The sequence below is a fragment of the Talpa occidentalis genome, unplaced genomic scaffold, assembly GCF_014898055.3.
Source record: "Talpa occidentalis isolate TD23 unplaced genomic scaffold, MPIMG_talOcc4v2.1 talOcc4.6, whole genome shotgun sequence".
Lineage (NCBI taxonomy): Eukaryota > Metazoa > Chordata > Mammalia > Eulipotyphla > Talpidae > Talpa > Talpa occidentalis.
The window spans coordinates 49,255,664-49,268,154 of NW_023604972.1; the positions used below are offsets into that span (position 1 = coordinate 49,255,664).

General features: G+C 38.6%; 1 protein-coding gene across 9 annotated transcripts in view; it reads right to left on the reverse strand.

The window, feature by feature from the left end:
• RASGEF1B (RasGEF domain family member 1B) overlaps positions 1–12,491 on the reverse strand; it is a 559,061-nt gene that overhangs the window by 438,832 nt on the left and 107,738 nt on the right. For 6 of the 9 annotated variants that reach the window (XM_054688366.1, XM_054688372.1, XM_054688369.1 and 3 more), the window contains 2 exons: positions 7,641–7,688; positions 6,219–6,342 (listed from right to left, as the gene is read on the reverse strand). In XM_054688366.1, the coding sequence (XP_054544341.1) occupies positions 6,219–6,254 (36 nt within the window). In that variant the 5' untranslated portion in view covers positions 6,255–6,342; positions 7,641–7,688. Of the gene's footprint in view, positions 1–6,218; positions 6,343–7,640; positions 7,689–7,857; positions 7,983–12,491 lie in introns of those variants that run through there. The other 3 variants (XM_054688371.1, XM_054688373.1, XM_054688365.1) reach the window with 2 other exon arrangements.

Below are 12,491 nucleotides of genomic sequence, written 5' to 3' on the forward strand. Positions count from 1 at the left end.
CAGAGGCATTATTTTTCCTTTGCTCCAGAAATAGAGTAGATGCTTTGAGCAATCCAGTTCAGGCCTTGCCTCATATGGCATTTGTACGTCTAAAGACATCTGCCCTTTGATGAAAGACTTAAAACCTAGCCTACACCATCCTTGAAATACTCTTTTGAGTTTGAGGTCCTACGCTATACCTTAAGCAAAGTCTGAGCATGCATTATGTCTCTGAACGTCTCGGGATATTAGAAAATTTAGGGAGAAAAGACAGGAATGAAGAAGACCCTTAACCTGAGCCAAGGGGGAATGAGACATGAAGGGACCACAATCTCTGGTAATTAAGTAGCTCTCCATCAAGGGGAGGGAGAAGAAAGTAGATACGATGAGAAGCAAAATAACTCTAATGCTATCTAACAAATGCCATTATAGTAAAAGTCCACAATACTGTCCCAAAGTCTCAGCATTAGGCTCAAGTTTTGCAAACAATATTCAATAAGCACAAATTCAAGAGGAAGACAAAAGCATTGAAGAGTCACTTCCTTGGACTCCTGGCAGCAGAATTTGACCTTCATTGCTATCATGCCCAGTTTGTCCTTCTGGGCTTTCATAGCTAAAATTCAGAAAAGAGAGAACTGTAAAAGTCAGTATTAATGTGTCTAACACACAGTCTTTGAACCTTTGAGTAATATTTGTCTCAAAAAAATCCATCTTCCTAGAAAAATAAAAGTATTTATTAAAAACCAAAATATAAAAATGTTAATTCAGATTTTTTTCCTGGAAAAAAATAGTGGGCTCTCCTAGAAACCCTAAAGTTTTGAGTGTATTGAGATAATCTTCCTCTCTTTTAAATTCATCTTGTGGGTTTTGTCCTTTTTTATTAAGGCTGCATCTTTCAGAAAGCCATGGACATCCTTCATAGGCCATAAAAAAGAACATGGACAAAAGGTAACGTGAACTCCATCCACGTCAGGGAGTATGATCTCCTTTCCATCTCCTGTCAAGCCCTTCAAGGGCACTTGTCCCTACCAAAAGGCAATGACTTGTAATTTCCCTTGAGCTAGAATCTGTGTTCAGATCCTCACAGTCATATAAAAGGCCCAGGCGACTCTTTCTAATGCCAGTTGGAAATGCACAAGTGAACAGAATTTAACTTTTGTGCTATAAACTAATCTGGTTTTCATTTCTCACCTTGCCCAAGTCTAGTTGCCACATTAAACACTGCTTTCCACTGTTCTTATATAGTGTTTCTTTCCTTACAATCCTCCATGTGGGGCATAAGTCATTCTTGGAGACCCTGCAGGTTCAATGCAAGAAATGCATGAACAACAATAGGAAGTGTCTGTGGAAAAACATGCAATTTGGAGCATATGCTTGAGCACATTAAGTAAAGGTTGTAAGTCATTTGTGGGAAGAATATGAAACAATAATGAATCCAACAAACACACTCATCCAAATGAATGCAAAACTTATATTCACACCTGCACTTGAATGTTTGTAGCAACTTTATTCACAATTGCCACAACTGGGAAGCCACCAAGATGTCATTAAGTGAATGGATAAATAAATACTAGTACATCCAGGCAATAAAATATTGTTCAGTAAGCTACCAAGCCATGAAAAGACATGGAAGAATTTCAAATGTAAATTAGTAAGTAAAAGGAGCCAGGCTGAAATGGTTACATACTGTATGATCCCAAATATTTGACATTCTGGAAAAGGCAAAACAACGGAGAATAAAAAGACCAGTGGCTGCCAGAGGTTGTGGTTGGAGGCATGAACAGGCAGAGCACAGAGGGTTTTTAGGTCAGTGAAATACTCTGTATGATACTATAATAGTGGACACATGTCATACATTTGTCAAAACCCACAGAATATACAACACCAAGAGTGAATCCTAATGTAAACTAAGGACTCTGGGTGATAATGAGGCATCAATTTAGCTTCATCAATCATAACACATGTAACACTGTGGTGTGGGATGTAGATAGTGGGGAAGAGTGTTGTTCTGAAAAGTTAAAAACAGAAAGGAGGGATCCTTATACAAAAAGGATGTGAGGATGAAATTAGAAAAATGAAAATAATGCCACAGGAAATGACCAAAAGCCTTTTTAAGTCTTTAGCATGAAAAACTAGAAGTTATTTCTCCAGGGAGCTGAGACTAAGAGTGGGCTCCACATGCATGAGGAATGGTTTGCATGGGTATAAAGGAGGGGAGGGGGCGTGTTTTTTTAATGCATCTACCAACACTTAGGAAGTTTGAAGATAGTTGGCGCCAAGAGACGGGGGTAGAATAAAGGAACAATACTAACAAAACACAATTTCAATTTGGAGAAGAACTCAGAGTTCTGTGGAAAAGAAGGATGTTATACTTATAAACAAAGAGGTTGGCGGGAATGCAAGTGGGAGGAAGAGGTGATCCTGGGCTGAACAGAAAATTGGCAGCTTCAGAGTTCAAATTTGAATAATGGCTCCCTACCACCTCTACACATTTGTGACCTTAGGTCAGTGAAATACTCTGTATGATACTATAATAGTGGACACATGTCATACCTTTGTCAAAACCCATGGAATATACAACACCAAAAGTGAACCTTTAGGGTATCTAAGCAATTAATGTTTCCTTCTACTCCGATATTACAGGCAAGCTATGTAATTTTAGGAGCCAGGATAAGATCTTTCTACCAATCAAAAACTGTTTCCTGCTTGCTAATGCCAGAAATCCTGCCCTTCAACTCAATTTCATTGGCTTTTGTCACTTATTAAAACGCAAATACCCATAAGGAGAGATTAGATTTCAAACCTACAATTCAAGTGTAATTTACTGTGAATTCATTTATCAGATCTGAGAATATGGTTTTGATAGAAGAAAGCATGTAGTAAGCTCAAGATCAGTGAACACCAGAGAAAAGTTTGGGCAGGAGACTGAGAATATTTGTAACACTGTGAACTATAAGCTTTGGCAAAAATTCAATTTTCTTTCTGATTATGGAATCACTGAATGTTTGCAAGGTAACCAGACCAATGATTGTCTGTTATTTTTACTATTATCATTAATCTTGAAATGGGTAGTAGAGAGTGGATTTTATGGACGGAAAGGAGTTTTCTATGCATTTCAGCGTAGCTCACTGAAGTGCTACACTGGGGCGACAGAGGAGTCATTTGCCAGCCTTTGTCCTTTGTCTACTTATTTTCCTGATTCCCTTGAGCTCTCTTGTGAGCTTCTTGGATGCCACTGCTACCATGCTAGCCTCCCACCTCCAGGGTTCTGAGGCCCTGCCTGTCCCAGGCTCTGTCTCCCAATCTCTTGCCCATGTGACAGCAAAATGACCTAGCAGCAACACAGCACCCAGTTTGGAGACCCTAAACCTCACAGCCCTGCACACAAACATCTTACAACTTACATGACTGATTTCGAGAACAGCCTCCCAGCCTTTACCATTCCTTCCCTCTTTGGTTTGGAGACTTGTCTGTTCCTGAGATAATGAATAATTATCTTTCAAGAGAGGCAGCTGCCCTTCCCTCACACCTTTCTATGCCCATACATTCTCCCTTGGATATTGGTGAACTCTGCTGTAAGCCAAATAGATATTGTACCCAAACGATAATATTATACCTATGTAACAAGAAACAGAAATATAGGCATGTCCAATGATGTTACACAAACTCTTCCCATTAGAAAGAATAGTCTCTAGTGAAGGGTCCCTACATCTATTTATATCACCCTGATGCATGGCATAGTGTCTCATGCAATTAGGTATCCAATAAATAATTGTTGCATTCAAGAATGGATGAATAAATTCAATAATTATCCCCCGCTGATTAAAATCTAAAGGGAAAGACTAACTCAGTGCTCTGATGCAGTCCTAGATAAATTCTGATTTTAAGGACATTATCAATAAAGCCTCCATTGCTCAAGCTCCAGCATGTGAATTCTCACTGCTATTCACTTTCTAGCACAAGCACTTTAAATGCACTAATCTAGAGAGATTAATCAACTAACAACACACTGGTGATGGTATCACCCCATGTTAAGGAAATACTTTCAAAACTAAATATACAGTCTCTGAGAAAAAATTAGGTTACTATAATCAAAACAAGAAAAATGTCATAACTAGAAAGAGCTAGTATTTACTGAGTACCTACTATGTGCCTGGAAATATGATAGGTGCATCATTCATATTATTTTAGGTAACCTTTAGAACAACCCTACAAATAAGGAAAATCCCCATTGTGAAAATTTTATTTTTTTCTAAAATGACCCATTGTTAGATATCCCCACACAAATGTCTATATAGATATTAAAATAATATTCTCACTAAAAATTATATGCACAAGAGCTATTTCACTTGTACATTAATAGCTCTAGAGGAATATACATGAGACAACCACTAATGACTTAACACAGTCTTCATGACACCAAAATAGGGCCATGGTACCAAGAAATAAAAAGTCCACAGGGTAGAGCCTCTGCCCCATATTCAGTCAGGGAGACTCCCTGGTGTCATAGGCAATAAATGTCCAGATACCATTCCAGACAACTTTCTGAATTGGAGTGTTCTTCAAAGTTTCTCGTGTTGCTCCTCCCAAGTAGCAACATTTCTGCCTTCAGAGTCATCAGCCTGAATCAGTCATTCTCACCATTCACTCTCAGTGTTTCTTCATCATGCTATGTTCAAATTCAGTGCCACCATTCTACAATATCCACGGCCCCCTACCCACTAGGCTTCTCGCTTTTCCACATAGTAAAGGCTTTGTCCTTTGCACCTTTGTCAGCAAACAAGAATTTCTTTTTGGGAAAGGTGTGGGACCTTGAGTCCCCCCAGCCAGCTTCTGAGCATACAGTTTGTGTGGGGTGGCCCAGTGCTCAAAGATCTTCCCATTTTTGCACATTTTTAAAATAAGGCTCAGAAGTGTTTTGGTACAAGGTCACTTGTTCAAGAAGTTAATTGCACAGACTTTGGAGCTAGGTTGACTAGGTTTAAATTTGGACCAGCCTCTTCCTAGAAATGTGCATTAGTCCACCTGAGCTACTAAAGCAAAACACCACAGACTGGGTAGTTTATGAACAACAGAAATTTATTCCTCTCAGTTCTGGAGGTTGAAAACCTGAGAACAGTTGCCAGCATGGTCAGCTGAAGCATCTGTTTCATGTCACAGGATTACCTTCTGTCCTTAAATGGTGGAAGAGACTAGGGAGCTTTGTGGGGTTTATTTTATAATAGCATTAATCCCATTCTCAAAGCCTCCATCCTCATGAAGAAAGAACCTCCCAAAGTCCCCGCTCCTGATACCATCACTTTTGAGGGCTAGAATATGAACATATAAATTTCAGATGGGGGTTGGAGAACACAAATATTCAGACCATAGTACTGAACAAAGTTTAACACTTCTGTACCTCAGTTTTCTCATCTACAAAATTGTATCAGTTACTAAATTATTGTCTCCTTCTCCTAACCCATCTTTCTATAATCTGCTTTGCAACGCTAAGCCGAGAACAACACAAAAACACATTTCCAACTGAATCAGGAGCTTCTGGTCAGCTCTACCAGCAGGGGGCTCTCTGAGGGCAGCTGAGCAGGAGGAGCAAAGGAAACTTGATTCATTTCTTGTGGCTTCCTTTGAGCCCCACTCCGCAGTAAAGCCTTCTCTCCTTCCTGCAGTCACTAAATTCAGCTTGCACTTTTCTCAGTACATAGTTCCTCACTTAACAGCAAAGATAGTACAGGTTCTAGAATTCCACAACTTTAAGCAAATATAACAAAACCATGTCCTCCAATAACATCATTTAGTTCAACAGTGGAGAGAAATTTTTTCACAATCAACCGTAACAAAAGGTCTTTGAACAAAACATTATTCTAGGACCCAGCCTACTTGTAGAATCAGCCTTAGATTGTGTCACCTGACACCCTCTTCATAGAGGTTTGAATTTCAATTCTGTGTGCACCCTCCTTAACTATCTAAGAAAATTTAGTAATCCCAACTCTTTCCTTTGTTCCCTCAGTCCTAAGTGCTGATTCCTGAAATTGCTAACACCCCCACCATACCTGACATCACCTAATTAATAACTTTACCACCAGTTAACAGTTCCTCATATGAAATTCTCGCCATTGAAATTATTGGAGTGATTTCATTCTCCTGACAGACCCTGGGGGATACAAGAACACCTACTTCACAGAGGTGTTAAGAGTAATAAATGAGTGACCCTTGATCCTTGTGAAGTACTCATAACCCCGTACCATAACAGGGCTTGCTGTATCCATGTCAGCTATCATTATCTGGCAAGGGTTGAAGCTGGGTTGGAAACTCAGGTCTGTTCATCTTCTTACCAATCTAATTCCATTAGAGAAACATGATGCTTCTCTAAAAAAAAAAAAAAAAAAAAAGCTACTATCCGCTCAGGCACAGGGCTAAGTGCTTTCACAGCTGTTACCTCTTTCAATCTTCTTAAGCACCTCTTAGATGCTTTGCATCCTTGAAGTGTTTTTTCCCTCCAACAACTGACATCAAAAAGGTATTCTGGGTTAATATGCCCATTATTTTAAAAGGTTAGGCAAGTACACCAAAGAGTTCAAACATCTATATTAGAATGATTTTTTAACATGAGCTTCTCCAAATACTAATGAATCTATATATATCACGCCACTGTCATTTCACCAGGAAATGACAAAATTTAAATAGATGTGTGTGGGGGGGATCAAGATTCTGGAATTTCAAGTTTTCTGCTGTTTTGAATATCTAAAGTATAAATTAAATATTGAAGAATTGAAAAACTTTAGTGTCTAATTTGTGGCACCAGAATATAAATGCTTTCATGTGTATTATTTCACTTTATCTTTGAACTATACTATACTATACTGTACTATAGGTACCATCATCTTCGTATAAATATGGCCAAGGATTCATAGCTAGCAAAGTGCCAGAACCAGGAATTGAAAGCAATTCTTTCTGACTCATGGTGCTCATGTTTTAGCCAATTCACCACAGGTCATAGGTGAGGGCTAATCTTCCTAGCAGTTGCTGAGAGAATGAAGTTTAGCAAAAACATGGACTGAGATAGGAAAAAATGTCTTCACCATGAAGGGCTTAGAGAATAAAAGAGTTGAATCTTACACAGAGTATCTTTGACCTTGCTTGCAGAATCACTTGTAAGTCATGAGAAATTATCAGATTCTGTCACTGGGTTTCCAGAATATCTCTCACTTGACTTCATGTTAAGAAACTCTCCGGGCCTCCCCGGTGGCACAGTGGTTAAGCACTGGGTTGCGAAGCTGCCCGCAGCCTCTGCAGCACCGGTTCGATCCCCGGCTGCTCCCCGGCCACCGGAGGAGGGTCCCACATGGCGCGCAGACCTCTCCTGCCGCCCGCTGCTCCCCTCAGCAGTGTATTTCGTCACTCTGCCTGTTCTGCTCTCCTCTCTGGCTCTGGTGAATCCTCTCACCCTCCCACGCTTCTGACTGTAACCAGTGCTTGTATAAATAAATAAGTCAATCTTAAAAAAAAAAAACTCTCCAATTTTAGTTTTACTATTACAAAGGCAAACTAAGTAAAAATCCCCAAATACTTTATTTCTGGATGCATCCTTACCTTCCCAGAATAAAAAAGCACCCTCATAATAAACATTTCTCAAAAGAACAATGCAGAAGGGGCGAAAAACATACCTTTTGCTTGGTGCTTGATTTTAGGCCAACTCGAGAGTGACTTTTGGACTAGAGAAAAAATGAGAAAGAAATAGTATGAAGAACACAGTACAGTAGTAGGACTGTAGGGGGGCAGGAGGGACACAGAGCAGGATCTCTATGACCTGATCTCTATGACGGAGTAAGGATGAGTCCTAGAGAGTCTCCAGTGGCTTTTCAGGCTTTTATTGGGATTTACCAGGTACACGGTAGGCAGGGGTGCTGGGCCTCCCAGCCCCCAGCAAGTCTTCACTCTATCTGGGCTCTCCAGCATCCGCTGGTGGTCTCTGCTCTGTTTCCCTGCTTCTGCCCATTCGTTTTGCTCTCGTGGTTCTGCTTCTGCTAGCGTCCCCATGATGCTGCCCTTATAAGCCCAGTCTCAGCCCAGGTGAATCCCATCTACATAGGCCCACACCCCACTCCAGGTGCCCGCCATCAGGCATGTATTCAGGACCGCAGGGATCCATCATCAATCCTAATGGCGGGAGGGCAGAAAAGCCTGATATCATTCACTTACCCTACAAGGACTTATTCTGAAATCCTTTCTTTTTTCCAAAGTTATTTCTTTAGAAGATAAAATTTTAAGACAAAATAATTTCTCTTAACCTTCCTTCACCATCTCTAGAAATTCTAGCATAGACTCCACAGTTGAATTTTATATACCGAATGGAAGATGATTTAAGTCTTGGAGCTGAGAATGCAAAGAGGCCCCTACATATACTTTGTCAATGACTTGCTCACATTTACCAACTCAGCATCTTTCTTAGAGGACACGAGCTAAAACCAAAAATTGCCAACACATGAGAAAATTCTCCTAACTATAATAAGGCAGAGGGAAAAAATGTAGCACTGAATAATAGAAGAATAAGGAAGAAAGAAGGAGAGGAGAAAAGCAAATACACTATAAACTGGAAAAAGAGAAAATGGGTAAATTAAGAAAAGGGCACATTTACGGCAAGTTTTCCAAGCGCATTTCTATAAGGTAGAATTTAAGCTCTGCTAATTTAAATGCATTTTTACTAGATTGAAACAAAGTTCTCAAAAATATTAGTTCCCACAGAGAGCTTTTTATTTTCTAGCTAACCTACTCCAAATTATCTAACCTTATTTGGAATTAGGAAAGGAAAAACAAGCATTAATCTAGGCATGAGAATATTTTGATATAAAATACCAAAGGTTTTTTCTTCCAATGAGAAAAAAGCAAAAGTCAGGCTGACTATGATTAGTGTTCAGATCATGAATATATTTGGCTTTTGTTGTAATATTAATCAAAGTTAACTCCAAAACAGTTACTACAACATAGCTAGAAAAAAGTCTACCTAAGTCACCAGTCCTCAAACTCTTTGGTCTCAGGTTTCCTTTATACTCCTAAAAGTTATTGGGGCCATCAAACAGCTTTTATGTTGGTTACATCCACCAATATTCACTGTATGCGAAGTTAGAACTGATAATTTTTAAATGTGTATTGATTCACTTAAAATAACAACAATAAACCCATTTCATGCATTTATATATATTCCTAAACAGAAAAAAAATAGTAAGAAAATGTCATCTTTCTCACATTTTTGCATATCTCTAATTTGAGCTAGCCAAAGACAGCTAAATCCTCATAACTGTCTCTTCACTTTATCTGTTTTTTGTTTTGTTTTGTTTTTTTTTTTTTGTGGGCCCCTCGCTGGTGGCTGGGGATCGAACCAGTGCTGCAGAGGCTGCGGGCAGCCTCGCCACCCAGCGTTCAACAGCTGTGCCACCAGGGGAAGCCCTTCACTTTATCTATTTTGATATGATATGGTTGGCCAAAGTAAATGAAGAAATGCCATTCTCATTCAGATATGTAGCTGGAAAAGTAAAAAATATTTATAATAATATGTTCAAATAATTATGAAAATTCTTTGGTAATGATATGCCAAAAATTGACAATTGGTAGTTTTAAAGGTTGGTTGCAATGTACAATCTGAAATCATATAAATGAAACTTTTATGTTACATAACAATTTTAGGCCTATCCTGTACTTTGAATGGATATTTTACCACTGCATGATTTTGTAGTATCATGAATTGGTCATTTGAAAAACAGTGGTCCAATGAATATTTGGAGGTTTTCCAAATATTGACATTTTAGTATATAACATCAAAAAGATTTAATTTACTTATGACCAGCCTCAGCAGAAAAGAATCACTACTAGTAAGCTATAAAGCTTACATTAACATACAAGTTTTCTAAAATTCTAATTTTCACTTGAAAGTTTGAATTTTATTAGGGGCAACAAATACTGTTTCTTTTCTTGAAGCAGTAGTCTCATTTCATTTATTCTGCTCATGTCTGCCAGCTACATGACTCAGAATGTTAGTAGTTCATCTATCACTTGTTCTTTGAAGTTAAAATGGTGTTCCATGATTTTTAAAAAAGGAGAATTTGGCCCACAATTGGCTGGCATATAAGCTTTTCTTCAGACTAACCACAAAACATTTAAATGCAGAAGTGCTTTAATTCACATTTCTCATTTTATCAAATAGAATAACTAAAAAGTTGTGTGTTCAAAGGGTTGTGATTTAGCAAACTTTATATTTTTTTATTACTTCATCAAGGATATATTTAAGTGAAACTGGCATTTTTCCTGCAATGCAAATGCACAGTTGAAAATTATAATGACTACTAGTACAGCTCGGTGGTATCACTGCCTTTAATTCATGCTAAAGCACCAGCAGTTTTAGCCACCATTGCTCTTGCATAATCAGTTCAGATAAACAGCAAAAAATATCTTAATATTAATTATGAAAAGTGCTTTGGCTTCACAGATTCCTTTTGTGAATCTCACTCTGATTCATTTAAAGCATGTAAGTCAAGGGGAACTAGACTCTCCTACATGAAAAGAAATGGAACTTAGGAGAAACAGAGCAAGTTGTCGCTGTCCCTACCTCCTCTTAATGGCTTAGATGAGCAAATCCAAGGGACCAAAGAGGAGTAGGTTTCCTATGATGGACATAAGCTGCGATGAGGAAAGGAACTTTCTAAGAAAAAATCCACAGTGTTCATGTTTCACTTATTTATACAGTGTTTTGTGGCTCGTATAGATTATCAGTGCAACTCTTTATCCCAGAATTCATTTGCTGAAGATCTAACTCCGAGTGCCTTAGCATGTGACTGTATTTGGAGAGAGGGCCTTTAAAGAAGTTAAGAAGGTAAAATGAATTTATATAGGTGGGCCCTAATCTAATATGACTGCTGTCATAAGAACAAGAGATTAAGACATAAACGACATAGACACACACACACACACACACACACACACGCACGCACACACACACGGAAGACCATGTAAAGACAAAGAGTCAGCCATCTAAAAGCCACAGAGTGGACCTCCCTGGTGGCGCAGCGGTTGAGCGCTGGGTTGTGAAGCTACCCGCAGCCTCTGCAGCGCCGGTTCGATCCCCGGCTGCTCCCCGGCCACCGGAGGAGGGTCCCACATGGCACGCAGACCTCTCCTGCCGCCTGCTGCTCCCCTCAGCAGTGTACTTCGTCCTTCTGCCTGCTCAGGCTCTGGTGAATTCTCTCGCCCTCCAGCGCTTCTGACTGTACCCAGTGATTGTATGTATAAATAAATAAATCTTTTTTAAAAATAAATAAATAAATAAATAAAAGCCACGGAGTGAGGTCTCACCAGAAACTGACCCTGTTGACATCTTGATCTTGGATTCTAGCCTCTAGAACTGTGAAAAAATAAATGGGCATTGTTTAAGACACCTAGTCTATGTATTTTGTTATGTAGTTCTAGCAAACTGACATTATAGACCCTGACAAATTCGCCCCGGAAAAGTCAAGATCCAAAAAGCAGAGGTCCAGCAAAATGAAGTTGAATCAAAAGGAGTCATATTCATCATCAACCACATGCTTCCTAAGGAATAATGTCTGGGTCAGTAGCTCTCAAGCTCTGGAGTTCCTAAAGATCCTGTAAGGGGCTATCAACCATATCATTTATCAAACCCAACTCTAGAAATCCAAGGTAGGAGTCCTGAGGTGGCTACATGTGTCAATGAGCACCCCAGGGGATTAAAATATATATATAGTTCACAAAGTACTATTTGCCTGCCAAGGAGAATAACTTGAGATGAAATTAAGAAAGCAAGGAAAATGATGCTAATTCTCTTTCTTTCTCTTTGAAGAATCCAAATAAATAAACCACTTTTCCCTTATCCTTTCCCTTTTAAATGCCTGGTATTAAAATTCTTAATTTGGTTGAACTCGTGGGAGAGCCAAGATAACTGAAATCAGCTAAATGTTGGTAAATTACTGAAACTAGACCCAAAGTAGGTCTGCAACAGTTCTTTAACCTCTCCAATTTAAAAACAAGCACACAAATTCAGTGTTTATGTATACTTTTGGAAATGTGTTTCTATACCATATTAAATGCCATAAACATTGATGGATAATACCTTCGTACTCACTCAGTCATGATAGCAAATATGACCTAAAGGATAAGAATGCCATTTATAAAAGAGATTAATAGTTGTGATGGCTCATTTATATATTATGTGTGTGTATATATATATATGTATATATATATATATATATATATATCCCATTGGTTCTATTTCTCTGGACAATACTGACTAATGCACAAGTCAATATTTTCTTTAAAAATAACATTCTATTTGACATTAAATGAGTTCTTGTATTTCTCCTGTTAAATCTTATGTAGATACAATAGAGGTTGAAACTAGTAATTAAAAAAAAAATCCCCTACATTGCACATATCACCCTATCCACTCAGTTCCCTGCTTATAAACTAGTGACCATCTAAAAATTTTTTCTTTAGTTAGGTGTTAAGGACTG